Genomic DNA, 26,995 nt, shown 5'->3' on the forward strand with positions numbered 1-26,995 from the left:
GCTTGTTCCAGTTCTTAAGAATCTGTTTAGCACAGTTAATATTTCACAAAATCGAAGAGCTCAGATGTTGGAAAGCCCAAAGGGCTTGGAATTATTAGATTTATTGTTTCAGTTGAGCTCTGTCACTATCTACCTGATAAGGTAGACAGGTCACTTCTCTGTGTTTCCGTCTCCACATTTGTAAAGTGAGGAAAGAGAGAGAAGCCCCGAAAACCGTTCAGGGGTCTGAGGAAAGAAAATGAGCTAAGAATGATGTTTTTAAAAATTATACAAATGAAGGATTTTTTTGTTTTGTTTTGGTCTCCATTTAATTGAAGGTGGGTTACAGTAGCTTCAAAACAAACCAAAATAGCTCACCTAGAATAAATTGCGCTAGGGAAGGAGAGGAATTACGGTAGGTATCACAAAAGCAAAGTTGGGGGTGTTTCAGTGTAAGAATAGTGAGATGGAAAAAGACTGGTTTAAACGGAACCTTTGTCAGCTCAGCATTTTAAAAATGAATTAGTCATCATTAATGCACTGGATAGAAGGATTATTAAAAATTCTGCCCAAAAGTATGCTGCATCTCAAAACTGAAAAAAAAAAAAAAGAAAAGAAAAGATAAAAGAGAAATGATCCTTTCTCATTTGCGTTTCTTCTTGGGCAACTTGTCCTGACATACTTAGATTTAAAAAAATATATTGATTCACATTGCATTTATTCGTCACCCCTGCCTTCCCATACATATCACACTTTTACTACCAGCAGCACAAAATAACAGGGATGTTGTCCACTTCCACTACGGCTCCCGCGTTCACAAGTGTGGAGCGCTAGCTTTCGGAACGCCCTTCTGATTGGCTGGGCCCATGTCAGTGACATCAACCAACTTACTTTTGATTGGAAGGCTGGTTGCTGGGACTCTAGCGTTTGCAGGAAGTCACTTAACTGTTTGCGAGCTGGAAAACCGAGCCTGAAGTTTTCTTTTGTCACGAGGACGAGCGCCAGTGACTAGGGAAGGTGTGCGCCACGGCCCCGGCCCCGCCAGCTGGACCTCGAGCCGGGAGGCCCGGGGAGGCCACCGGGATTGAGAGGCGCTCCCGAGGAGGAGCGGCGGCCCCCTTCCAGCCTCCCGGCTGTTACCCTTTTAAATGTCAGCGTTCGAGGCTGGAGGGGTAGCACGAGGCAGCGGAACGGAACAGTCGGATTGGCCGCACGCCTCAGTTCTAGACGCACCTCTCCACCGAAAGGCCGTTCTGACTGGCAGGGGGAGAAAGTAAACAGAGTTGAATCACCCTCCCCGCTGGCCAATTGGAGGGGGTTTGGATTGTGACGTGATGGGATTCTGCGAAATTGTTACTGAGCAAGAGAATGCCGGAACGGTGCGGACCGGCCAGAGCAGGGGCTCAGAAGGCGTCCGCGGACTGGGGGAAAAGTGTCTCTTAGACCCCGCGCTCGGTCCGGCCCTCGCCGCGCGCGCCCGGGTGGTCGGCTGAATGTCCCGCGGCTTCGGTTCGACGTAGAGGCGGCCGAGGGCGTGTACCTCTCTTGCAGTTTCCTCTCCCAGCGCCTCGGGGGCGTTTTCAAGCGCATAAACTTGCGGCCGCCACGTGTGGCACCTTTCCAAGGGAGCCGGCTCGGAGCGGCCGGCGCGCCCGTCGGGGGGATCGCGCCGGGCGCGGGGCGCGGGCGGCGGCGAGCGAGCGGCGGCAGCGCGGCGGAGCCCGGGGCCGTGGATGCTGCGTGCGGAGGCGCTGCCGGTTACGTAAAGATGAGGGGCTGAGGTCGCCTCGCGCTCCTGCGAGTCGGAAGCGCCCCGCGCCCCCGCCCCCTTGGCCGCCGCGCCGCGCCGCGCTCGTCGTCCGAGGCCAGGGCAGGGCGAGCCGAACCTCCGCAGCCACCGCCAAGTTCGGCTGCGCCGCCGGGGCTGCTGTCGCCCGCACCATGTCCGCGGCCGCCTACATGGACTTCGTGGCTGCCCAGTGTCTGGTTTCCATTTCGAACCGCGCTGCGGTGCCAGAGCATGGGGGCGCTCCGGACGCCGAGCGACTGCGACTACCTGAGCGCGAGGTGACCAAGGAGCACGGTGACCCGGGGGACACCTGGAAGGATTACTGCACGCTGGTCACCATCGCCAAGAGCTTGTTGGACCTGAACAAGTACCGACCCATCCAGACCCCCTCGGTGTGCAGCGACAGTCTGGAGAGTCCGGATGAGGATATGGGATCCGACAGCGACGTGACCACCGAATCTGGGTCGAGTCCTTCTCACAGCCCGGAGGAGAGACAGGATCCTGGCAGCGCGCCCAGCCCGCTCTCCCTCCTCCACCCTGGAGTGGCTGCGAAGGGGAAACACGCCTCCGAAAAGAGGCACAAGTGCCCCTACAGTGGCTGTGGGAAAGTCTATGGAAAATCCTCCCATCTCAAAGCCCATTACAGAGTGCATACAGGTTAGCGGCGTCTCCCTCTCTCTCCCACCCAGCTCTGGGGTTAGTTAACCTTTGGCCGGGCGGCCTTCCTGGGCGTTAAGGACACCACGCTCGGCCTCAAGGGTGCCAACATTTTGGATGAGATGCTGTTTAACTCTTTAAATAATTGAACCGTGTAGAGAGACGGAAAGCTCGCTCTCTCCTTAATTGTCTCCAGCCTCTGGAAGCCATGGAGGGCATTAACCTGGCGGGCAGAGTGAGTGTCGAGGGCCAGCCCCTGTGCGTGGCTTCGCGGGGAGTGTGGTGCCGCCCTTCCCGCCCCGCCCCCCCAGGACTCCCGCACCCCGCGACGATGGGGCCACCCCCACCCGGGCAGACGCTGGCACTGGGGAGGTCAAGTGGCGTATCTCTTATTTGGTTCTGTGGAGGGATTGCAGCGGAATGGCCAAAACCTGGGGAGAAGGGCACACTTTACATGGAGCCTTTTAGGGATGACTAAGGACTCATTTAGCCGTATGCTTGCTACTTTTCAGGGCTTGCCAAGGTGGTTTTAAATTTGGCCAAGAGTCCCCGGGGAGGTTTAAAATAACACCGCTTCAGGCAGCACCGGAGTTTGATCAAGTGATGGGTCGGTGGGTTAACTTCATGATTAGTTGGCCTTTGTAATGAGGTTTGAGGGCTGATTTTTCGTTTCCACATGATTGGTGGCACCCTTCCCCTGAATAGTTAGGGAGGAGGTGTGGCCCTTGTCTGAGGTCAAGGCTCTGTAAAGAACACGCCTGGAGGCCTCGTGCAAGGGTGTCTCCCAGGGACAGCAGAAGGCAAGGGCTGACCCAAGGAATGTGGCCAGAAAGCCATATGCAGTACGGAACGGGGCTTGGAGGCTTAAGGGGGGAACCTCGGTCAGCCGATTCTGCTGGTTCTGTTTAACACACTCGGAAAAAGTTGGGAAGGGTTGGGCCTTGCTATCTCACCATCTTTAGTAAGGTTCTTTTTACAACTGCTGTTCTGATAAGGAAGCACAGGGCTTCATTCGTTCCGTGGAACTTCTTTTCCTTCTATCCTAGGACACCATATTTAAGAGGCTGTTGGAGTTATTTAGAAAAGTATTGTCATTTTGGGGTGTAATTGTTGGTACTTTTAAGATGAGGCCCTGGGCCTGTGGTTTTAAAATGATCCTTGGTTGGTCTGCTTTGGTTTTGCTTCTTAAAAGAAAGGCCACGTAACTGCATTTCAGATTTTATTTCCTCTGGACGTGTTTCTTGTGGAGGTGGCTGCTGGCAAAGGAGTAAAGCTGAATTTCCTCCATGGTTAATGCAAAATCAGGCTTTGTTTGGGGTTGTCATCCCCAAGTTGCCACAAAACAGCAGTTTCAAGTTTGTATCTGTAAGGTTGTTGAGAGGCAGATGTGTGCCTGAGCTGGGGGATGCGACCTTTAGCGTGACTTCCCCAGGGTCAAGTAGGGGTATATTAACCCGAGGGTGTTACTCACCAACAGCTGTTGGGCGGGCCTGGCCTCGTCAGCCATGTTCCCAGAGTTAAGTTGTTCACAGGGACACTCACTGCCTGCCACCTTGAGCAAAGGCACTTTCTCCTTCAGGGAGCTGCCCAGGCGGGTAGCTGGGGAACCTGCAGTGTTTCTGTGTGAGCTACCCGACTCTGCGACTTAGAAAAAAAGAATTCCGGAGTTCTGAACCATTCAGCTGAGTGATCTTGTCAGGCATTTATAGAAATGGCTGCTTACGTGTGCGTGCATGCGTGGTGCTCTTTAATTCTCCATAAGGCACGTTGGCTCAGCTGTTCCAGGAGAACCTTTTACACGGTCAGGAGTGGAAAACCAAGTGAAATGTTAATCCCATTTTAAATGCTACAGTCAGTCCTTTGGAACTAGTGATATGGTGATAGCAGGTGTCTTATTTATGTTTTGGGGGCTCTGTAATACCAGGACACGGTCGAACAAAAACCTCGGCCTCTGTAAATATGGTGGGAAGCATACTCCCACGAAAGAAGGCATGTGGAAAGGATACTCTAACTAAGAGATGTGTAGGTCTTGCGCATTTGGAAGTTTCTGATACGGCTTCGAGTTAGATTGTCTCGGGGAGGGGGGATAAATGAGGGAAGGACCTACCTGGTTTGCTTTGGCTGGTATTCAGTCCAGGAGGTGGACAGGAGGTAGCCCTTGGAAAGTCTGCATTCTGTGAAGGTTTTAACAGCTAAAATTCCGGCCACACCCCCTTGCTCAGCGTGGCCCAGTAAGAGTCCTTCCTGCTTGCTGCTTGCTCCCCTCCCAGGGCCACGACTTCCATAGAACCAGGGGCTTGAGAAGTTGAATCATTTAAAGGAAATTGCATTTGATCCAGGGCTGCTACCTCCGTAGGGCCCTAAGAGAGGAACTCGATTTGGAGTTGGGTTCTCACTTGTCCGATTGTTTCCCAGGTGGGAGAAACTTCAGCAAGTTACCAAAAAAAGAAAGAAAGAGAGAAAGAGAGAGAGAGAGAGAAAGAAAGAAAAGAAAGAAAGAAAGAAAGAAAGAAAGAAAGAAAGAAAGAAAGAAATGAAACTTCAGTAGGTTACTGGAATTCAAAATTTTTCAAACTAGAGGCCTGCTGCCGAATGTGCTTTGCAGATCTGTTTGGCTTGGCCAACACAGAGTTAATAAAAATGGAATCAGTTACTAACATCTAAAAATCAGAAGATTCGGCACAAATCCAGAGTTCTGGCTTCTCTGGAAAAATGGATCAATCTGGCAAAACTAGGCCTGAATTCCTACCCAGCAACAACTGGCTTGAACTGATCATTCTTTAGAGGGCAGTGGCCTTTATTTTAATCATTTACATCATCTCTGTTGGCATTCGAGTTTACTACCCCTTCTGTGACCCTCAGTTTCTTAATCCACTGGCTAGGGTATTACCTCTGAACCCAGAGGTTCTTGAACAAAGATTAAATAACATAGACAAAGCAGCTAATAGGATTCCATGTACAGAAAGCCCTCAAGAAATTCTGGCTCTTATTGTTTGTGTGTAACAGACAGGGCATCCTCAAAAATCAGGAACCCAGAATAAACATATTTTTAAGTAGTATGTCAGTCAGTTCACATTTCAGTTCCCATTTTATGATACTCTGCTCAATTTGCTTTTCTTCAGTCTTTAGATCTGATATCCTTCTCACGCAGTGTGCCTCTAAAGTGTAAGCAGTACCTCCATGGTTAATCTGGAAAATGCCACAAATACATTCCTTTTGGTTTCAAGACTTTTGGGTCTAAATACACTTTAGAAGGTATTTATGGTCATGTTTCAGCTTAACAATTAGATCCATTAGAGTTCTTGGCCTGAAAATGTATGGAGCATTTTTTTTTTTAATACAACCAATTTTAAGTTTGTCCTGGCACACCCCCCACAGACCCACACCCACATCACTGCCCTCCCCTACGTGCACAGGCACACACACGAATGTCCCCTTACAGCCCTCACACCAACACTCCCACCACCTCTGAGCACACACCCCCCAACTGGCTCCACAAATACCCACTGACCCCCCAGACACTCTTGCCACACCCACATGTCCCCAACCCTTCCATGAACACTAAAAACAAAAAACAAAAAAATAAGTTTATCCTAAGTTTCCTGACTTTTCGGTCACCTTGAACAGTTATGGACGGTGGGATATCTTTGGGGGAAGGAAACAACCACATCCAAATTCCAGATCAAAGTCTTTAGAACCAGCTGATGTAATCAGACTCATGCTCGGTTGACATCTCAGTGATAGAAACCTTAGGTTCTATTTACTTCACACCAAGCGCAATTTTACTTTCTTTTTGGAAAGACTTAAGTCGACTCTCCCCAAATGGTGACAGTGGGTTGACTTGAGGACACTGTTTATGGGATTCTGAAAACCAGAAGGGCCAAAGTTCCAATCATCACACTTTGGTTCTACAGAAAGAGTTTTAAAATCAGTACTTTTTTATTTTTTTTTAATAGAGCATAACGACATTCATGTATAACAACGAGACACGAGACTTAACAAAACTTTTCCCAAGAGTGGTTGCTTCTCTTTCTCCTTATCCCGTTTGAACGTCTTCCCAGGATACTTGAGAATATCTGGCAGAAGGCATCCGAAGAGCCCCACTGTAGAAGGTCTCCTCCAACACTGGAAATAGATTTTCTGGCCTCTTTAGGAATGTCCCTTCCTTGAGCCAGGGTGTTCCTTCCCTGAGACCAAAGTTTTAAAATTGTGCTTATACAGGTGCCCTGGCCTGTTCTGAGCCCGCTTGGAGCTTCTCCTATAATTACTGCAAAAGGTTTAGAGTCAACTGTTTGGTTCAGGAGAGTCTAATGCCATCAGAGGTATGAGAAAGGACCTATTTCCGTGACCCAGGAGACAGGCAGGCGTTCAGGGACAGGGCAAGGTCTCGCTTTGGCCACAGGCCCCACAGGCCCTAGACTAGGGGCCTTAGCTCAGAAGTGGCCTCTGGGCCGGGCCAGCCCAGCTGTTAATTTGAGCCCCTGTCCAGTCTTTGCCTCTTGCTCTTCTCTTCATAAATAGAAGGGAGGCCCTGTGTGTGTTGGTCCTTGAGGGGACATTCTCTCGGTCACGTTCTTTCCACAGGGCTCCCCCAGTGATGTGGATTGTTGGTATTTCACAACCTGACATGCTGCATCCAAAATACTTCCACAGCTTCGCCTGAGTGGGAGCTTGCAGGTCATTGTTTTTCTACCCGCCCCCCCCCCACCACCATTTTCTCTCTCCTAAGGAGCTTTAGACATTTTTCCCCCATAACTGTCCTCCCCTCCCGTGACATTTTAGCGCCTCAGGTGTACTACAGAGCTGTCCGCGTACCGTGCCCCTTTAGAAGGCCACAAACCACTGTCATAGCTAAGACTTTTTTCACCTGCCAAAGATCCAATTTTTGCCCCCTTGGGGCGATATCCACCCTGCTTCCCAGTGAGACGGTCTAGACACAATCTCATGTATCCTGTCGGGGAAAAAAGTGACAGTCCACATTCGAGAAGAGGGCAAAAAGCTGCAAATGGCCTCTAGCTGCAGAGGCTGATAGATTTCTGAGGATTACTAGGAGGCAGTAGAGACTTTGCTTCTGGGTTTTGCAGATGAGAGGCTGAAACTTCCTAGATTCCAAGGAAGGATGGCCCGGAAGGCTGCCCAAACCCCAGCCCGCTGCTGAGACCTCACCCTGGGGACTGAGGCCTTTTGGGGGACCCAACAGCTCTTCCTTGCCAGTCCCCGAACTGGGAAGGACCAGAGGCTGTTCCTCCTCACACCCCATGTCCTCAGGCACCCTCCTCTAGCTGTCCTAACCAAAGCAAAGTGGGGTTGCCTTAAAAACCTGCTGCTGCTGGCAGGGTTACTGTTTCACCACAGCAAATACACATGGAGTACAATTACAGGGTGAAAACCCCATTCCCCTGTTTTCCTATTTTCCTGTGGGATCTTCCATGAGCAGGGAGGAGAGGGGAGGGGACAAGCAGCTGAGCTGGTCGGGGGAAGACAGCAGAGCAAGCCCAGAGACGTTTGGATGGCCACACCCCATTACCTTCAGATGTAAAGACCTGAGGGAAGTGAATCCTTGGATTCTGAACCTATGGGTCAGATTTAACACTCTTGTCTCAGTTGTCGCTGCGTATCCCAAGAACTACTCATCCTGCCAACGTCTGTGGGAAATTCCCAGATGCAACTTCCCAGGGACAACCATCTATGACACTGGGAAAGTGGCTGACCGTGGTCTTCCTTAATAAGTCCATGGAGAAGAAAAGTGGGCGGGTGGGTTCCAGTATTCACGTTTCCAAGAGCCCCTGAAGCAAGCTGGTGAGCCCTGCTTAGAGTTGGCTTTCTAGCCCCTCTATTTGGACTTCTGAATGCCTTATGATCACTAGCGTCCTTGATTTAAAAAACAACAAAAACCCACAAAAAAACAGCTTTATCATTTTCGTTAGTCCTGACTTCCAAATTTTCAGGGTTTTTTTTTTTCCCCCCCTCCCCTTGCCGGTTCTCCAGCTCGGAGGGAAAGCTAGCAACATTCCAGGCCTCTGCTGCTTCCGTCCTCCCCCACATCCGACCCTCCCACCTTATCCTAGTGTTTCTCCAGCAAGCCCAGCGCCCACTGAACAACGTAAATTAGTGCCTAGTAATTGGTACAAAGGCACTTTCTGTTTCCATGCAACACAGGCAAAAAGGAGGGGCAACAGGAAGGGGAAATTAAAAAAAAAAAAAACCCACAGATGGTTAAAAGAAAAGAAATGGGATCTTCTGCAGTGGTCTCTGAGCAGTCCTTTCTCTGGCTCCGCCCCACTCTTTGCTGGGAAGTTAGTCACAGGCCCAGGCCTAGCTCAGAGCACTTGACGGCAGCAGTTGTCTGTATCAAAAGAATAGAACTTGGAGGTTGGAAGTGACCTTGAGAGGGCATCACATCCATCGTGTGGCCTGTGTAAGAGGGTATGGCCACCCTCTCAGATACGGGGATTGTTCCATGCCAGCATGTTGGGGACCTTGAGGGGGTTGGAAGCTCAGCCCACGGTTGTTGGGAGGCTAGCCGGCTGCCTTGACAGGCACGTGACTTTGGGCTCACGGCCGGCCAGGTCTCCGGGAACCTCGGTTTCCTCAGCAACACAAGAGGGCGCCACGTACTCTGAAGGGCTGTTTAAGACGAGTGCGGAAGGCCCGAGCATGGCCCACGTGGAGACCTTCCCTCGCTGTGAATTCTTTGCAGTTCTTTGATTTGATTCTTCCCACCCCCACCCCCACCACGGTCTCCTGAGAATTTCAATCTGCGGTTAACATTTTTTAAATCTTGGTTTAAAGAGCTGCTTCGCATTAGCCAAATTAACCCAGCGAAAGGGCAGAGGTGGAGTCAGCCTGGGGACCTCTGCCCTTTTATTATGGGAGCCGCACAGTGTGAACCAGCTTACGGCCAAGTGCCAGTGAGATTTCCTACTCCGCCCTTCCCGGAGCCCTCCTGAAACTTTAATACCTTTTTGGTGCATTAAGGCCAAGAGTAAACATTTGTCTTATCCTGGCCTCAAGCAGTCCCCTCAGCAAATAATAGGACTCGCATTATTATTCATAGAGAATGCTTTCCCCTCTAAGGGAGTCAGGTGCATCCATTTTTTAGGCGTGGGATCTTACCAGCCGTTCATTTCCATTTGTGCTCAGAACCCATGTCCACGAGGGTCTACCTACAGGCTTCCCTTTGGGTCTCGGTTCATCGTGAGGTATGTGAGCCTCTGGGATCCTGGAAATGAACGTCTGAATCTGAAATCTAAAGATTCTAGAACTGCAAGACCCAGCTAGCTCACTAGCTATCTATGCCTGGGGCCAGTGGGTCTTTGCTTGTTTTTTTTGTTTTTTTTTTTTAATATAAAATTGAGAATGATCACAGATTTGAACAGGAGAATGGAATTCGTCTCTGATTGAGCCTTTTTAAAAAGTGAGGACATTCTTTACATAGATGAAAATAAAGAGACAGGAGCTTAAGCCATGCAAAATTAATGACAGAGATTTGAAATGCAGGCAGCAGTGTTTTGTTTGAAACAAAGTGTGAACATTTTTCCAAGGCAAGTCTCTGTTGTTTTGGAAGTGAGTGCCTCCCAGAGTCCCAGGGGCAGGCAACGGACAAAAAAAAAAAAAAAAAAAAAAGCTTTATGGACATTTCAGAACTAGAAAGAACTGTATGGATCATCTTGGTTCAAAGAAAGAGAAAAGAAGGTTTCACCCCCTCCCTTCAGGGGGCCAGCTCCGATGGGATGAAGGTAGTCAGAAGAGTAGGTGGGAGACCAGTCCATCCTAGAGAGTTAGCATGCAGGGCAGCTCCAGGAGGGGGCTCTCCTGCAGTAGGGAGAGCAGAGCATGGGCTTCGGGGCCTTTAGACCTGGGCTTGAGTCCCGCCTCTGCCACTCTGGTACAGCGAAAACTCTCTGAGCCTCAGTTTTCCCATCTGTAAAATGGGTTTCAGTGATTCTATCCTCATGAAATTGCTCTGCAAGTTAAATCACATGAGGTATTTAAAACATTTCAGACACTGTCTCCACACATCAAGAATTATAATTAAAAAATAATTTAGGGGGCACCTGGGTGGCTCAGTCAGTTAAGTGTCTGACCTTTGGTTTCAGCTCTGGCCATAATATTGTGGTTTGTGAGATCTAACCCCGTGGGAGGCTCCGTGCTGACTGCACAGATTCTTTGGGATTCTTTGGCATTCTCTCTGTCTCCCTCTCTCTCTGCCCCTCTCAACCCTCCCCGCACATGCTTTCTCTCTCACTCCCCCTCTCTCAAAATAAACTTAATAAAAATAAAATGTATTGAAAAAGTAAAAAAATAAGTTACAGGTATTGCCCAGAAGCCCTGGATGTTCCTAGAATTTTTGTTTACAATTCCAGATCTGTCCAGCAGCAGGTCATTTATTTGAATAATACTTATTTCTTGAGCGACCACTCCACCCGTAGAGCTGGGCTACATGCAGAAAGCAGGCACTGCCAATGTTGTGAATAACAGCAATAGTAGAAAATTATTAATATTAGTAGTAGTCCTATTAGTAATAATATCAGTAATAGCAGTAACATCCAGCATTTATTATATACCAACTTCTAAGCCAAATAGTTTACATGCATTGTCCTGTATAAACTCACAGAAGTCCTATGAGATAGGAAAGTACTCTTACTCCCATTTTATAGGAGGAATTAGAGTTGGAGTTAGTTACCTTAGCCCCAAGGTTACTCTGGAATTTTCCTAGCATGTTTCTAGCTGCTGGAGTCACGCCCGAATTGTTCACTTGGACCCCTGGGGCTTCCTTCCACCGGTGGGAAGCAACCCTGTGTTTTGCATGGCTCTCCTGAACTTGGCTCCAAAGCTACCAGTGGTTAGCTCTCTACTCTCGTGTTCTGACTCTGGCTCATGGATGATATTTGTGAACGTTGGTTAGAAATCTCTGTAGAAGTCTTGGACTCTGACCAGACCTATCCTATACTTTCCAGTAGTTATTCAGAGCCTTCTTCCTTCCAGTGGAAAAAGAACCTCGTCCTGGGTCTGCAGCTGTCTTAGGACTCTTGGTCACAAACAACAGAATCCAATCTTGGTCTGGCTCGATAAAAAATAAAACTTGACGGGTTCAAATTGCCAACACATCTGGGGTAGCTCTAGTTTCTGGTATCTCTGGATTCGACTACTCAGTGTCTAGCTCCCTCCCTGGCTCAGCCCTGCTGTCCTCTGCTTTGGCTTCATCCGTGTGCAGCCTGTCTCTGGACGGCGGTAAGGTGGCCATCAGCAGACTCCCATCCTGCCAATTCAGCAAGCCCTGTGGAAGGAAAGTTCTCCTTCCCAAATGATTCCAGCAAAAGTCACAGGCTTCAGTCTTCACAGTGGAGTCAGAACCTTGTGTCTGTCCCTGAACTCAATCAAGCTTTGGGGTGTGGGGTTACTCCCCACCCCGAAATCACATAGACTTAGAGTGGGGAAGGGATGGTTTCCAAAAGGAAATTCAAGGTGTGCTATTTAGTACCCAAAAGAGGCAATGCATGCCAGACAGGCAAAACCAACAGATACCCACTCTGTCTGCCCACGTAGAACTATAGACAGGATGGTCCAAAGAGCAGAAGTTTGACAAAATGAGGGACAGATTAGTATGACAGCACTTTTTTCCCCTCCTCTTTGAACAGAAAGGACTCTGAACTATCTCTGGAATTCATCCTAAAAGATAGGCCACCAGTGCATGTACTAAATGGTCTTTGCAGGAAATAGGTTATTTCAACATGTTATTTCACGTGCTCAGGCTCATACCTGTATGTCCTCTTCTCTGGATATTCTAGAAGCCAGTACCCAAAGCCTCTCGTGGAATAAGGTTAACAGCAGCAGTGTGAAAAGCAGAGCCATTTGCTTGGTCTGAATTCCAGCCGTCTGTCTGTTTTAATGCCCAGAGAAATGAGTTGTGCTTACGTGAACGTTTGTCACCCTGTGTGTTAATAGATAAAGGCCCCATCTTTACAAAGATGGGCTGTTTATACGACAGTTCCCGTTGGGATTCAGGAGTCTATTCAGCGTGTGATGCCCAACAAAAACACCATAATAAATTGTAAGAGGCAAAAATTAGCTCTTAAAAATAACTTACAAAAAACACATAAAAATGACTTAAATCCCTATGCTGCCATAATTCTACGGTAGTTTTGTACCACTGCTGTTCTAACGAAAATAAGCAGAAAGAGCTGGCTTCCTCTCTTTCATGTCATAAATCTTACCAGTGGCCAGCCACCAGAGGCTTGTCTGGTGTGCATTATCCCTCTGAAGGCAGGGTGGTGGGGGGCAGGAGGGGGTCCCCAGCATACAGAAACGTGGGCTCTCCCCCTCTAACCTGAGTTATTTCTTCCCGAGGAAGATGTGGGGGGAGCCGGGCAGGGGGACTCCTTGGGGAAGTTCGGATGGCTGAGTCCCTCCAAGCTTTGTGGTCACCAAACACCAAGCAATATGAATTTTTTTTATTTTGAGAGAGAGAGAGACTGAGCATGAGCAGGGGAGGGGCAGAGAGAGAGGGAGAGAGAGAGAATCCCAGGCAGGCTTCATGCTGTCAGCACAGAGCCCAGTGGAGGGCTCGAACCCACAGAACCGTGAGATTATGACCTGAGCCACATTCAAGTGTCAGACTCTTAACTGACTGAGCCACCCAGGGGCCCAGGCAATATGAATTAATGGCTCACTCCATTAAAGCTTGAAAAATGATTTGACAGTGGCCCACATGGCCTGTGGTCATCGCAGCCCTCCTGTGGGGCCAGCAGTGTCCTACAGTGGTTGAGCCCAGGGACAAGAGGCTGACAACAGTGCCACAGCATCACTAGGCCCCCTGAGTCGTGGCGAGTGCCACAGCCTGGCTGGCAGGTAGACCAGACAGTTTTCTAACAAGACGGCAGTCTCATCTCCTGTATTTTTTGTCGCCGGCCCATGGTATTCTCAGAGATCCGGCCCTCTGGATAGCGGCCACTCCAGACCGGAAGCGGTGGATGCCACATGATTTCACCTAAGTGCACAAACAGAAAGGTTATCTTTGTGTCCGCTAAGGATGCCGAAAGTCTCAGGGGCCCTTCCAAAGCGCCTGTGTGCACTGGGCACGAATTCCCCACTAAAACCCGGGGTGTGCACAGTGTAACTGTCCGCAGTCAGAACTGGGTTCTCGAGCCCCACCCTCACCCCCACCCATCTGTGCTGTTGGTTGAGAAATTTCCTCTTGATCCTATTCAGCGTGTCTCCATCACTTCTCTATTGAATGGTGTTCTTCTTTGGGTAAGTGTTTGCAAAATCAAAGTTGTCTCTCCCTCTCCCTTTGCCTTTCTTTCTCCTGGGAGTGATCTAGCATTTGGTCGGTAAGAGGCCCACCTCTTTTTTTGGCATCTTGGCATCAGGAAAGGGCTGTCGATGTTGCACACCGTCCGCTGAGCACCGTCCTGGTCTCCCCTGGGGTGTCATGCTCTAGCTTGGGTCTTGGTCCTCATGCACTGGCCTCCTCTGCTGAAGAGGATCGCTGTACAATGGCTGCAGGTGATAGATCCTTGCATTCTGTGACTAAGGACCCCTGTGGCCTTCTCCCAACCGTGGGGTCGTGGGCCTGATCCCTCAGGTGTCCTGGCCTGTGGGGACCTTCCAGAGGGGCTGGTGCGGGCAGCAGTGATCGGCCCCCTTGGGACTGCCCACCCCTGTTATTAGCAGAATAGAGAATGCGGGGCACTTCTTAGAGACCTCTACGTCTGTTCTCCAAACTCAGCCCCTCCAGCCTCTCTGTATAGCTCAGGTCTTGGTAGGAAGCACTGGCCAATCAAGAGACTTTAAATTTAAGGACTTCAAGGTCTGCTTTCCATTTTTCAGACCCTATTTTGAAACTTAAAGCTCAGCAGCACTTACTTGTTTTAAACCCGTAAATGCCTGCCCCCCCCCCCCACCCCTGCCCCTCAAGCCAATCCAGCTGGAAGGAAGAGCCCGGGAATAAGAGAATGAGAGAATCACGTACTAGAAGGCTCTCTCTGCCTTGAGTTAGCGCCTTTGCTCTTGTGTTGCATCCAATCTTGTCTTGTGCTCCAAACCGAAGGAGGAATTTGAAAACCGGTTCTCAGGGCCCCTGGGTGGTTCAGTCAGTTGAGCGTCCAACTTCGGCTCGGGTCATGATCTCACGGTCTGTGAGTTCGAGCCCCATGTCATGCTCTGTGCTGACAGCTCAGAGCCTGGAGCCTGCTTCGGGTTCTGTGTCTCCGTCTCTCTCTGCCCCTCCCCTACTCATGCTCTGTCTCTCTCTCTGTCAAAAATAAAAATAAACATTTAAAAAAGAAAGGAAAGGAAAGGGAAGAAAAGAAAAAGAAAAGAAAAGAAAAGAAAAGAAAAGAAAAGAAAAGAAAAAAAGAAAAAGAAAACCGGTTCTCATCTCTGGACAAGTAATCTGTCCTGAGTCAGTGTGATCTGAAACATGACAGGTTTGAATTCGATGGTTACAAAAGTCACCCAGAATGCAAAGATTCAAGGATCTGTGTTCTCAGGATAGTTTTGCCATTAAACACTTACATCCTGTTCGATGTTTAGTGGGTTCATTTATTAGTTCTCTTTCCCACAAACAACTGGGCAGAAGCGGTGTGCTCTGGGATGGCAGGAAGGATGTGGGCATGGGAACCAGCAGATCTGGGCCTGGACCTCGGTGTGTGTGGTTGTGGGGAGGTCACTCCACCTGTGCCGATGCAGAGTTGCTGAGATCGGGACTGTATCACCGAGATGCCGGGACATACCTTTTGCCTAGAGTCCCGAATCTGTTGTGTGCCGTCTCCACGTCTGAGGTCCCAGCGCATGAGCTGTCTGACAGATCAGTTGAGGCTGGGGACACACACACAATATTCGGATGGGCTTGCTTCCTGGACGCCAACACATTGCATTGAAGAAGTGCCATGTGACAGATGTTACAGACACACTTCCCAGTTCAGAACCTAAAGAATGAGGCAAGCTTCCCTCCACAGAAAAACACAGGGGCCGGGAAGTAAAATCTCACATTCAGACTCTAAAATGACTCTGTGGTAGCAACAAATAAAATATAAAAAGAAACCAGATCACAAGAGGGATTCAAAGAGGGGCCGAGAGCAAATGGCAGTATGATGGGATGGCATTCGGGCAGGATCATGCTTCTAGGCCTGGTCAAGTGCTTTTGTGTTTTCAGAACATCTACATATGCATATGTAGGTAGCAATATTTTCTGGAGCAAACAAGAGGCTTTTGGTTTCTTGATTTTTGAGGTCATAATTAATTGGAACGATTTACGCAGGGAAGCATAGAATTGTCTACTCCCAAAGATGGCCTACATACCTCCTCTGTCAAATCCATGGGCACTTCCACCCTTGGTGGTAGCACACAAGAAAAACAATAGAGCAAAGGCTCCCATCTTATACCCACAAGTCAACTTGACTCTCCCGTGGGGAATGAGGACAGATGATAGTGGACAACTGGATGGGGGTGCCGAAGGCCTGGGATCTGGGCAGGTCTGTGTGGGTATGCGGCCAGCCAGTCTCACCCATGAACCCTGTATTGGACCCCGGGCTTTGTACCTCTGCACACGCTCACTGCCCTGCTTCCCAACAAACTCACCCGTCCGTGGGGCAGCCTTACCATTACTGTCCTATTAACACTGCATCTGGAGGGGCCTTCTCGTCTGTCCTTGGAGGGCAGTTTTCCCTTCATATATAGAAAAGGGAGGAGAGGAGGGGATGAAGGAAGAGTGAGAAAAAACACACGAAGTACGTTCTGAAAGTTTCTCACTTTCTAACAATTTGAGAAGGAAACAGAATGATCCTTCTTACTTTGGTCTCGGACACGGGAGTGTTAATTTCTCAATAGAAAATAAATACCCGGCCCCCACTTCTCCAGGTAGAATATATTCTTGATCAAAGATCCACCCATTTGTGGAAACATTTAAACTCAAATGCATGCTTCCTTTGTTTTCTGTTGACTTTTTTCTGACTTTGTCTCATAAATTTGTACTTAACTGTTTACAAAAATAATCAGAAAATACTGGAAAATTACAGAAAGAAAATGTTATTCTTTATCCTCCCCTCCCCGCCCCCCCCCCCCCCCGCCCCACCTGTAGATAGCTACTGCTCCTATTTTGTGTATAGTCTTCGAGGATTTTTTCTCTCCATAGATGTTCCATATACCTATACAGCAGATAATACTCTGTCCTTTTCACTTAGTGGTGTATTGCTAACATTTTTCCATTTCATTCTGTAATGATCTAGTATCTTTGTAACAAGTACATATTATCCCACCTTATGGATACACTATAATGTATCAAACCCGTTCTTTATTGTCAGACATTTAAGTTGTTACCAAGTTTTAGCTTTTATGAACAATGCTGGTATCCCTGTATACTTACGTGTTCTTTATTATTACCAAAAATAATTCCTAGATGAATACATTGCCAGATAGCACTAGATCAGTTATAAGTCCCACTCATGCAGTAAAAGGTCAGTTTCCTGATGCCTCCATCAGCAATAGGTCTGTGAACACACTTCTTTACATTTTCACCAGCCTGATGTGTATTTCATTGGAGTCTTAATTGGCATGTTTTGGTTACTTGTGAGATTGAATATATTGCCATATATTTACTTATTGGCCATTGGTAGTTCTTATTTTATTAATTACTTGTTTGCATCTTTGCCCAATTTTATTAAATTGGGTTATTAATTTTGATTTCTCAGTGTCCATTTCATATTACGGATTCTAACTTTTTGTCTTATGCTGGAATTTCCTTTACTAGTTCAGTGTTCTGGCTCTTAAAATTTTTCACCTATATATATTTTTACTATGCAGAAGTTTAAAATTTTTTATTGTATCTCAAAACTATGCTTCAAATAGGATTTTGCCTTTGGTTTCATATTTATACAGTCTTCTCCCCACTTCAGGATTCTAAAAATAGTCGCCTATATTTTCTCTCACCTCTGCAGTTTTATTTTTTACATTTATGTATAGAGCTCATTTGGAATTTATTGAAGGGAAAGGTATGAGGCAGGGATCCAGATTTAATGTTTTTAACCAGATGTCTATTCCATTTATTGAATTAAACATTCATTTCTCCATTAATTTGAAAGACCCCCATCCCTGTCGAGTCTTGGGTTTATTTTCAGACTTGACTCTGTTCCACTGATTCGTCTTTTCCTGTGCTGGTCTCGTGCTATCTCAATTATTGCAGCTTTAATCATACATTTTAATCACTGGTATTGCAAGTGCTCACTTATTGTTGTTCTATTGCAAAATTTTCTTGGCGAGTTGAGTGTATTTAGTCTTCCAAATTAACTTTAGAATAATTTTGTCAGGTTCACGAAAAAAGAATTTCTATGGTACGTGTTACATTCATAGATGAATCTGCACAGAATTGCCACATTCACGCCATTGAGTCCTACCATCGAAGAACATGAGAAATGTTCCAATATTCATTTTCCTTTGTATCAGAGTTTTATGATTTTCTTCATGCAGGTCCTGAACTTTTAGCGTAGGCTTATCCTGATTGGCTGTGGTTAGCATGTAAGAAAACCATTGTTCTTTCGTATACTTACACCTGTGAATGCATTTTTAATTTATATTAGTTTTTTGGTTATTGTTCTGAGACTTCCCAGATAGAAAGTTGTATCAGCTGTAAATAATTCTGATTCGACCTTCTCTTTCCAGTGATTTACGTCTTATTTTGTTATCTAATTGTGCTCACTCACTTTTCCTAAACAACATTAAGTAGCTATAATGATGGGGGCAGTGTCCATCCATGCCTTGAGCTTGACTTTAATAGAATGCTACCTTTATTTTACTATTGACCTTGCTAGGAAAAGGTTTCAGATCTATATTTTTTATCCTGTTAAGGAATCATTCTATTTTCCTAAAAGCTTTTTATTAGGGATGGATGTTGAATTTTATCAAACGCCATTTTGCATTTTTCAAGAGATTCTGTGTGTGAGGGTAGGAGCGGATGTATTAGTCCGTTCAAACAGGGAACCATATCAATATGATTTTCTAATATCAAATTATCCTTTTATCTCTGGAATCCTACTTGCTTTTTTCGATCAAAAAACACTACTTTTTCCTGAAGAAGTGGCCCTGATTTTGTATATCCGCGAGAAGCTGTGTTTCTTCATTGGCATTTTTAGAGATCCCTTCTGGTTTTACTAGATGGAGTTACGTTTGTCAGAAGCAATTGGGAGGTTCAGAGTTTGTACTTTTAACCTTCCTGCTTTAGCCCATTTTAGGTCCTTCTGTGGCATTGTGGAAGGGAAGGAGAACCAGGTGGGAAAGCAGTGCATTGAGCGCAGGGGTCTCCTGGACCCCAGGCCAGTACCCCAGGGGCAGCCTGTCTGAACTCAGGGGAGCCTGGAGGGGGGTTGAGTATAGCCAGTTAGCAGTCCTCCCACTGTAGTCTTTCTCCCTCTGTATGGAGAACTCCCCACTTGGCTTGTCGACTAATCACGAAGCGGGGTGGAGGCTCCGTCCTTTGTGCTAAGCAGGCAAGCACGTAGCCAGCAGGCTCTACTCCACTTCTCTTGAACCCATTGGAGGCCCAGGAACCTTCTGGAGGCCTGACCTGCCTCTGCAAAGGAAGTCTTTTACACACCAGGTGCAGTATTCAGTAGCCGTTCTGATCAAGTTTATTTTATACTCTGAGCGGAGTCTGTCAGCGAGAGGTGCTTAGCGCGTTGCTGAAAGGGGAGGGGAGTGGTGTATAAATAATGAGAACGCAGAGGAACTTGTGCTGTTAACAGCTCTGCTCCAGTAAAGCCAGAGTTTATTGTGTCACTGCCTCTGGCTATGTTTTCCTGTAAAGGCCAGAAATAAAACACTAGTACATGTCTGTTCCTTTTCCCCAACCCCCCTGGAGGATGGTAGCTCGCTCATTAATACTAAAGACAAGTTTAAAGATTCTTTAATTGATAGTTGCTTTGCCATATGATTCGTTCTGTGTGAAGAAGGCTACCTGTTCTTTGTGGGCCTTAGCGCTGAGCTGAAAGAAAGGCCTGATTTGATTTCCTCTTGGCTGCAAGATGACAGGCAGGCCTCTCTTCTCTGCCCTCCATCTCTGGTCCCATGCAGCCTTAAATTCTGTTCCTTCTCTACCTACGATTTCTCCATTCCGTACTTTCTTAGGTGCAAAACGTGTATCATTTTCTGGATGATACCTTATTATGTGTCTATTATTAGCTAACAGGCTGAAATGTATCCCAAAGTAGGTTGTGTGCAAACTCTTCACTGGGTTAAAGAGGTAGGTGGTTTCAAAGGGATACAAATTGTAAGTCTCCAAGAAGAATCCAGGCTTCCTGCACGCACGCATTGTTTGACTGGCACAGTGTTTTATAAAGTGTTGAATGTGAATGCCTTTGAGGGGACAAAGAGCCGTCCAGTCGGCCATGGATTCCACTACAATCCATGTTCTAATACACCTGGCATTTCACCCATTTTTATTTTTTTAATTTTTTAAAAATGTTTATTTATTCTTGAGAGAGACAGAGTATGAGCAGAGGAGGGGCAGAGAGAGAGGGAGATACAGAATCCAAAGCAGGCTCCAGACTCTGAGCTGTCAGCACAGAGCCCGACGCCGGGCTCGAACTCATGAACCATGAGATCATGCCCTGAGCTGAAGTCAGACGCTTAACCGACTGAGCCACCCAGGCGCGCGCCACACCCATTTTTATTATGTGTCTGACTCCTGAAGATGTTTGGATTTGCAAACTCTGGTGCACACCAGCTACAAGTTCAGATTTTCAGACAGAGATCATGTGTCCGCCCACTGTCTATGAGTGACCAGATAGCAAATATTTTAGACTTCATGGGCCATACAGTCTCGGTTGCAACCATGTGAGACTGCTGTTATAGTGAAAAAGCAGCCGGGGATAATAATACAGAAACAAATGAGCATGGTTCTGGCCCAATAAACTTTGTATATGGACGTGAAAATTTGAATCCCATCAAGGTTTCTCCTATCCCAGAATATTATTATTCTTTTGATTTTTTCCTCCCAACTATTCGGTAAAAACCAAATAAAAGAATGGTGTTTATACCATTTTTAGCTCATGGAATTTTACAAAAATAGATGGCAGGTCAGATTTGGCCTGTGGGCTGTAGTTTGCTAAACCCCTGATTTAGATCGCTGACCAAAAATCTCCTAATGTTTTTCCAAGGGATCCAAGAAGAATCAAAATGATCCTGGAGCCTTTACACTAGGAAGTCACTGACAAGTAGATCTTTTTTTAAATGCTTAGAAACTGTAAGGTTGAATTATACAAGTAATATGAGTCTAACAAACGCTGCTGTTGGCTCTGATTTGCTCTGGGCTCACTAGGTGGTCCCCTCTTCTCTGCAACAGGGATAAAGATGCTAGGTCAATGGCAGCATCTGGGTTAGAAGGAAGAGAGCAGTCATGTGGTGACAACCATGGAGGGCAGTGAAGACAGGGTAGGCATAAGCTAGACCAAAGGTGAATTCAATGGGAAGGGACTCTGATTACACTTGAAACATACGTGAATTGTGAATTGTAAGCATAAATGCTTGTAAGTTCTGTACTTACAGCCGATTCAGGCTTCATGACAATTTTCCGTTGAGTATCGCTTCCACAAAGCCATCTTCCTAAAACAGGAGGAGTGCCTTCTTTCTTTTCCAATCCAGCCCACAGCAGAGATGTCTTCTGATCCATTTTTCCCCACAGTGGACACAGATCCTTTCCAATAAATTAACCTCTCCTGACTCACTTGAAAGAAACATGTGCCAGTGAGTAAGCTAACCCACATTACCACTCCTCCGAGAAAATCCCTCCAATGAGTTTTTGTCCTAACAAGCACTGAGAAAACACTGAGCTTTTCCTTTCGGTCGCTTCCCTCACCACCAAATCATAAAGCAGTGGAGAGAACAGCTCCCGGACGGAGAGATAAGAGAGGGTTGTTCACTTCGGTCTCGGTTGGTTTGCTTTTATAGTTATAAAATTCATTGCTGTGTGAATTCTGACCCTTTGTTGTATATGTTAACAGAACATATTTAAGAGAACATCTCTCCCATAGACTCCTCACGGGATTAAGAGGACTTGGTGGCCGTCTCATTCTGCAACAGGCAGAAGTTGTCTCCCCCCAGCGATCCGGGAACTTCTGAGCAGGCTTTGGTCATGTGAGCGATCTGGAGGAGGAACAGACTCAGCTCTGCACACACACATGCACACACATACGTAGCATGCGCATGGGCAGTTACTCAATGCACGGCAGTATAAACAGCACACGACCACACATGATGTTGTCCTTGTCCTAGGAGGCTCAACCTTGCTGGGCTGTGGCAAACTGCATTCCACCTTTTGTTCCAAAGTTCTGAACCGGGTAGGATGCCGTTGGGTCCAGCAGAAGACGTGAAAGTGTAGTTTTGGATTCCACGTCGTTGAGTGTTTCACAGGGTTTGGGTTTGAAGCGAGGTTTCTTTTTGTTTTGTTTTGGGGGGTTGGGGGCCCTCCTGGAGACTTCGAGCATCCTCATGCCTCATTCACCCCAGCACCTGTGTCCACCTTGGTTCGGCATTCGCTGGTTTGCTCTTGCCTTGTGCTGCTGTGGCTTTTCAGCCCCCGTCTCCGTGGGGATTTACACACAGACCCACATATAATGAATCTACTTACACAGATTCATTGTGCCCATGCCGGGCTTCCCATAAGAACAAGGAGGTCGCACAGGGTGTGAGGACCATTGTTCTGCGGAGAGACTAGCAAATAAAACCTTAGCCATGTGGAAATTGTCACAAAGCTGACAGAGGTTTGGTTTTGTGGTTATTATCAGTATGTCTACATCTCTGGCACCGGGTAGGAGAAGCTGGCCCGGGGGGAGGGGAAGGATGAATAATATTTGGATGACTCAGATGCACCACTCTGGACAGCTCTCAGCCAGGAAGGTGGGGACGGGAGTGAGAAAACATGTACTCTTCTGGAGAGTTCTGTGGAGGGCAGGAGCCTGTAGCCCTGGGTCTGTGAAGCATCCACTTTGGGCTCTGCTAGAAGGAGGTGAGAAGCAGGCAGGCAGGCGCGCTCACAAGAGGAGCACACAACACTCTCGTCTTAAACAGCTCATTCCGCCTTTGTGCTTGCGCGCAACCCGGGCAAATGTGGGCACAGGCCCTCTCCTGCCATTCCGGGGCCAGGAGGTGGCCTGCTCACGTCTGGAGGGTGAGGCTTCGCTGCATTTTTGGTGCGACGTGCAGACAATATGCTGAATCTGAGGAAAGCGACCACAAGGGGGGTGGGAGGGGCGCCCTGGAAACACCTGGCAGGTGTTAAAAGCCTGTTTCCCCATCTGTGAAATGGGCCACCTGCACGGGGAGTCCTGTGAGCATTCAGTGAGTTAACTCACGCAGAGCCCTTCTCTTTTAACAGTTTAGAATGAGGTTCATTGTTCTATGGAAGAAACTGGGATTGTTGAGTCTAAACAAGAGATCAGAAAAAGACACGATAGCTGTCTTCGGACACCCAAAGGAGGGAACACACAGCTGTTTTGTGTTAAGGCAATAGGACTTAAAGCGAGGCCTTTTGCACGGAAGCAGATTTCATGTCCCTGAAAGTGTTCCTGGCCGAGGTGCTCAGGAGCAAGCCAGCTTTCCTGTTGGGGGCAGGGAGGGGGCTGTCACCAGGCTTGGGGACATAGATGCTGGGTGGCCAGGGCACTTAGCAGCTGGAGGGGGGTCGCAGCTCCGGGTGGGGGGCTGGTTGGACGTGCGGCCTGAGGTCCATAGTGCTTGGCACAGTGCCAAGAGCTGAGGGTTTTGATTCTGGGAGAGAAACTGAGCAACCGAATAAGAATGTCCAAGGCTCTCAGGGATCCCTGGGGCATAAAATAGCAAGTTCACGTGCTCCGAGAAGACGCTTCTCGGAACCTTCTCGGAACCGTCTGCTCGGTGCCCCCCGGGGCGGGCGGCTTAATGCCCGTCCCAAGGCAGTCACTGTCTGAGGTCCCGGGGTCCCCCCTGCGCGTCCCGGGGGTGGGGAGGGGCGGCTGGGAGCGCGCACTCCTGGGATGTGCTGTGTCACCGCGCCCTGTCTTGCCTCCCTTCTCGCAGGTGAGCGGCCCTTCCCCTGCACGTGGCCAGACTGCCTTAAAAAGTTCTCGCGCTCGGACGAGCTGACGCGCCACTACCGGACGCACACGGGCGAGAAGCAGTTCCGCTGTCCCCTGTGCGAGAAGCGCTTCATGAGGAGCGACCACCTCACCAAGCACGCCCGGCGCCACACCGAGTTCCACCCCAGTATGATCAAGCGCTCCAAAAAGGCGCTGGCCAACCCCTTGTGAGGGTCGGGCGCGCCCGCCGGACAGGACTGTCACCTCCCCTCCCCCCAGCACCCTCCCAACCCCGCCACCACCACCCCCCCCTTCCACCCCGGGAGGGGCGCGCCCGCCCCCCCCCCCCAGTCACCGCCCCGCGGTCACACCCTCCGCCCCCTGTCCCCCGCCTGGTTTTCTAAAAAGCACAGCGTAGCCTGAGATCAAAGTCCACACTTGGTCCCCAAGCAGAGGCACTCTGACCGTCTCTGTTGGAGGGAAGGCAAATGCTTTCTCTCTCTCTCTCTCTCTCTCTCTCTCTCTCTCTCTCTCTCTCTCTCTCCTTTATTTTTTGGGGGGGTGGGGTGGGGGGCGGAGGGGGGCGGGGGGAGGGGGGGATAAGGCCAGGAGCGGGGTAGACTTTTAAAGATTCAACACTGGTGTACATATGTCGGACTGGGTGAGCTGACCTGTGGCATCACACAGTGATCCTGGGCCCTTCCTGCTTGCTGTCTCTCAGAGTTGTTTTCTTACCCTCTTCGATGTAATGACGAGTGTGCTTCGGTTTCTTTAGCAAAACCACTCTCTTGAATCACGTTAACCTTTGAGACAAAGAACAACCAGCCGCCCACCCACCCACCCACCACGCCATAGCACAGCTGTCTTTACGCAAGCAAGAGCGCACCTATTCCAGCATGATCTGTCATCTAAAGACTCGAAAACAAAACAAAACAAAAAAAAGTTACTTGTAGTCAATGGGTAAGCAGTCTGAATTCATACTAATCAAGACAAACCTTCAAAAGGTTACACTAAGTACAGAACTTTGAAACCTTGCTTTGTATGACTCGTACTTTTTGAACATAAGCTGCACTTTTATTTTCTTAATGCAGAGTATGAAGAAGTTCAGTACATGCTTTAAGGATAGAAGCAGACATTCTGTTTGGAACCACGTTATAATCTGCTTTTTTTTTATTTTTTATTTTTTATTATTATTTTTTTTTACAGTATACACATTTCCCTATGAAATCATGGCAGAGATGTGAGGGCAGAATATATACAACAGATGCTGAAGGAGAAGGAGGGTAGTATTTTTGTTTTTTTAATTTCAAAAAGAACAAACAGAATTTTAACTCTATTAACTTTTCCAAATTTTCTGATCCTTTTAGTTAACGTCATCTTATTGTTCTAATGCCACGAAGGGAGAGGGTTTTGACTCTGTTGGGTTTTATTTGAGTGGGTGCATGACCTTAAGTTGCTCTGGAAACACCTATTTTGTGGAGAAAAGATTTGTCAGTCTCCTTCCCATGTTCCCACAAACTCCCATTAACAGGTGCAAGAGTTGTGTGAAAGGAAAAGGGAGCTGACCTGTGAAAAGAAAAGCACATCCCTGTGAGGAATGAGTCCCGAGGGAAAATACCCTGATGATTTCCAAGGTGACTTCACAACTGTCCCTTTTGGAGAACGAAAGGCACACTTCCATACGTACGAAGGAAAACACATCACTGTATCTTTTCCATCAGAAGCCTCACCACTATATATGTCTTGTATCCAGGTGTCTACAATGGCCTAAACCACTGCATCCGTAATCCGCCATTTACCTGCAAACTTAATTTTGGCCGTCACGTGGCCAGAAAAATGAACTGTTTTCATAGCTAAGAAGAAACCTCAAGTAGGGGAGTCAGCTGTGATCGTGGGAGAAATGTTTACATTTTCTTTTGTCAGAAATCGTGCTTTTCTGGCAATTTTATCTGATATTTCAAACGGAGCTCCGGTGCACTCTCGTGGATACGTGTGCTATGAGATGTGTCACGCAAACGCACGGTGCCTCCCTGTCCGCGAACTTGTTACTTCACCTGACAGTTTAGAACCAGTGTGGGTTCCTACAGCCGGCGTGGGTCACGGCTGACTCCGACGTCCAATCCAATAGCCATCACTAGCATGGTGTGTTTTATTTTTGTTTGTTTCACCAATGTAGTCGTATTAGTAGTTCTGTAAAGAGAACTGCTTTTAACATTAGGGACTGGGAACGGTCCATTGAGATAAAAAGGAAAGTGTTTTCTCACGGGAAAACATGTCAGGAAAAATAAAGAACACTTTCTACCTCTGTTTCAGATTTTTGAAACGCTTATTTTAAACCAAATTTTAATTTCTGTGTCCAAAATGAGTTTTAAGGACATCTGTTCTCCCATATGAAATAGGTTAGGCTGTCTCTTTCTTAACTGAGCTCATGGAATGTTTCTGCCTGTGACCCTCTACAGGCTGCCTTTTAGTGAGTGAGGAGTTTGGGGTTGCCTAGCAACCTGCTAACTTGGACAAACTCATCTTCCCCCTCGCAGAAAGAAATGAAGGAAAACCAAGCAAAGTCAGTGAAAGACAATCTTTGTAGTTTCAGGAGTAAATCTATATGTGGCTTTCGTCCAGCACTTACTTAGGCGGATATAAATGCAGCAACTTGTTTTAAAAAAAAAAAAAAATTGCACAATTTACTTCCCAAAAAAAGTTGTTACTTGCCTTTTCAAGTTGTTGAAGAACACACATTTGATATTCTCTTACATGTTATAGTAATGTAACGTATAAACTCAAGGCTTTTTATTCTTCGTGATAAATCCTGTTTTAACATGCCACAAAACAGGAACCAGCATTCTAATTAGATTTACTATGTCAAGATATGGTTCAAATAGGACTACTACAGTTCATTGAACACTCAAACTATGAAGGAATTACTTTTTATATTAAAAAGACCATGGATTTAACGTATAAAAATCCAAATGCAGGATAGTAATTTTTGTTTACTTTTTTAACCAAACTGAATTTTTCGAAAGACTGTTGCAGGTGTTTAAAAAGAAAGAAACGTCGTTTTATCTAATACTGTAAGTAATTGTCATATTTTGGAAAATTTAATAGTTTTAGAGTTACGATAACTCCTCTCCTTGGTTAGAAAAGAAGAAAGCCCTTCACCACTGTGGAATGATGCCCCAGCTTTAAGGTCTAACTCTACATCATGCTTCTTTTGAGAATTACATTTGGTAGTCATATTACAGGAATTGATTAGTTGTCAGTTTGCAGGTAGATTTCGCACAGCGCCCATCACTCTGGATAGATTGAGATGTTCTTTCACAACAGATGAATGATCTGTAACACTGTAAGATACTGATCTTTACAACTGTTTAATCAGTTTTATTTTTGTACAGTATTAGTGACCTAAGTTATTTTGCTGTCCCGTTTTTGTAAATCAAATGAAATTATAAAAGAGGATTCTGACAGTTGGTATTTTGTACATATGTATATATGTTGTCCAAATAAAAGTAATAAATGACAAAGA

The 26,995-nt window shown here is 47.1% G+C and overlaps 2 protein-coding genes across 11 annotated transcripts in view; one reads left to right on the plus strand and one right to left on the minus strand.

Annotated features, from left to right (window-relative positions):
• LOC131492086 (serine/arginine repetitive matrix protein 3-like) overlaps positions 1-1,922 on the minus strand; it is a 32,003-nt gene extending 30,081 nt beyond the window's left edge. For 4 of the 10 annotated variants that reach the window (XR_009251842.1, XR_009251840.1, XR_009251839.1 and 1 more), the window contains exon 1: positions 871-1,042. Coding sequence is in view for 3 of the 10 variants with exons in the window: in XM_058695724.1 (XP_058551707.1) it covers positions 1,560-1,922 (363 nt within the window). In the remaining 7 variants the exon portion in view is untranslated. Of the gene's footprint in view, positions 1-870 lie in introns of all 10 variants that reach the window. The other 6 variants (XM_058695724.1, XM_058695722.1, XM_058695723.1 and 3 more) reach the window with 3 other exon arrangements.
• Positions 1,921-26,995, plus strand: KLF9 (KLF transcription factor 9). Its single transcript, XM_058695721.1, has 2 exons — positions 1,921-2,425; positions 23,474-26,995. Exons 1-2 carry the CDS (start codon positions 1,921-1,923, stop codon positions 23,701-23,703), a joined length of 735 nt encoding a protein of 244 aa, XP_058551704.1. The 3' UTR covers positions 23,704-26,995.

Source organism: Neofelis nebulosa, chromosome 12 (assembly GCF_028018385.1).
Source record: "Neofelis nebulosa isolate mNeoNeb1 chromosome 12, mNeoNeb1.pri, whole genome shotgun sequence".
Lineage (NCBI taxonomy): Eukaryota > Metazoa > Chordata > Mammalia > Carnivora > Felidae > Neofelis > Neofelis nebulosa.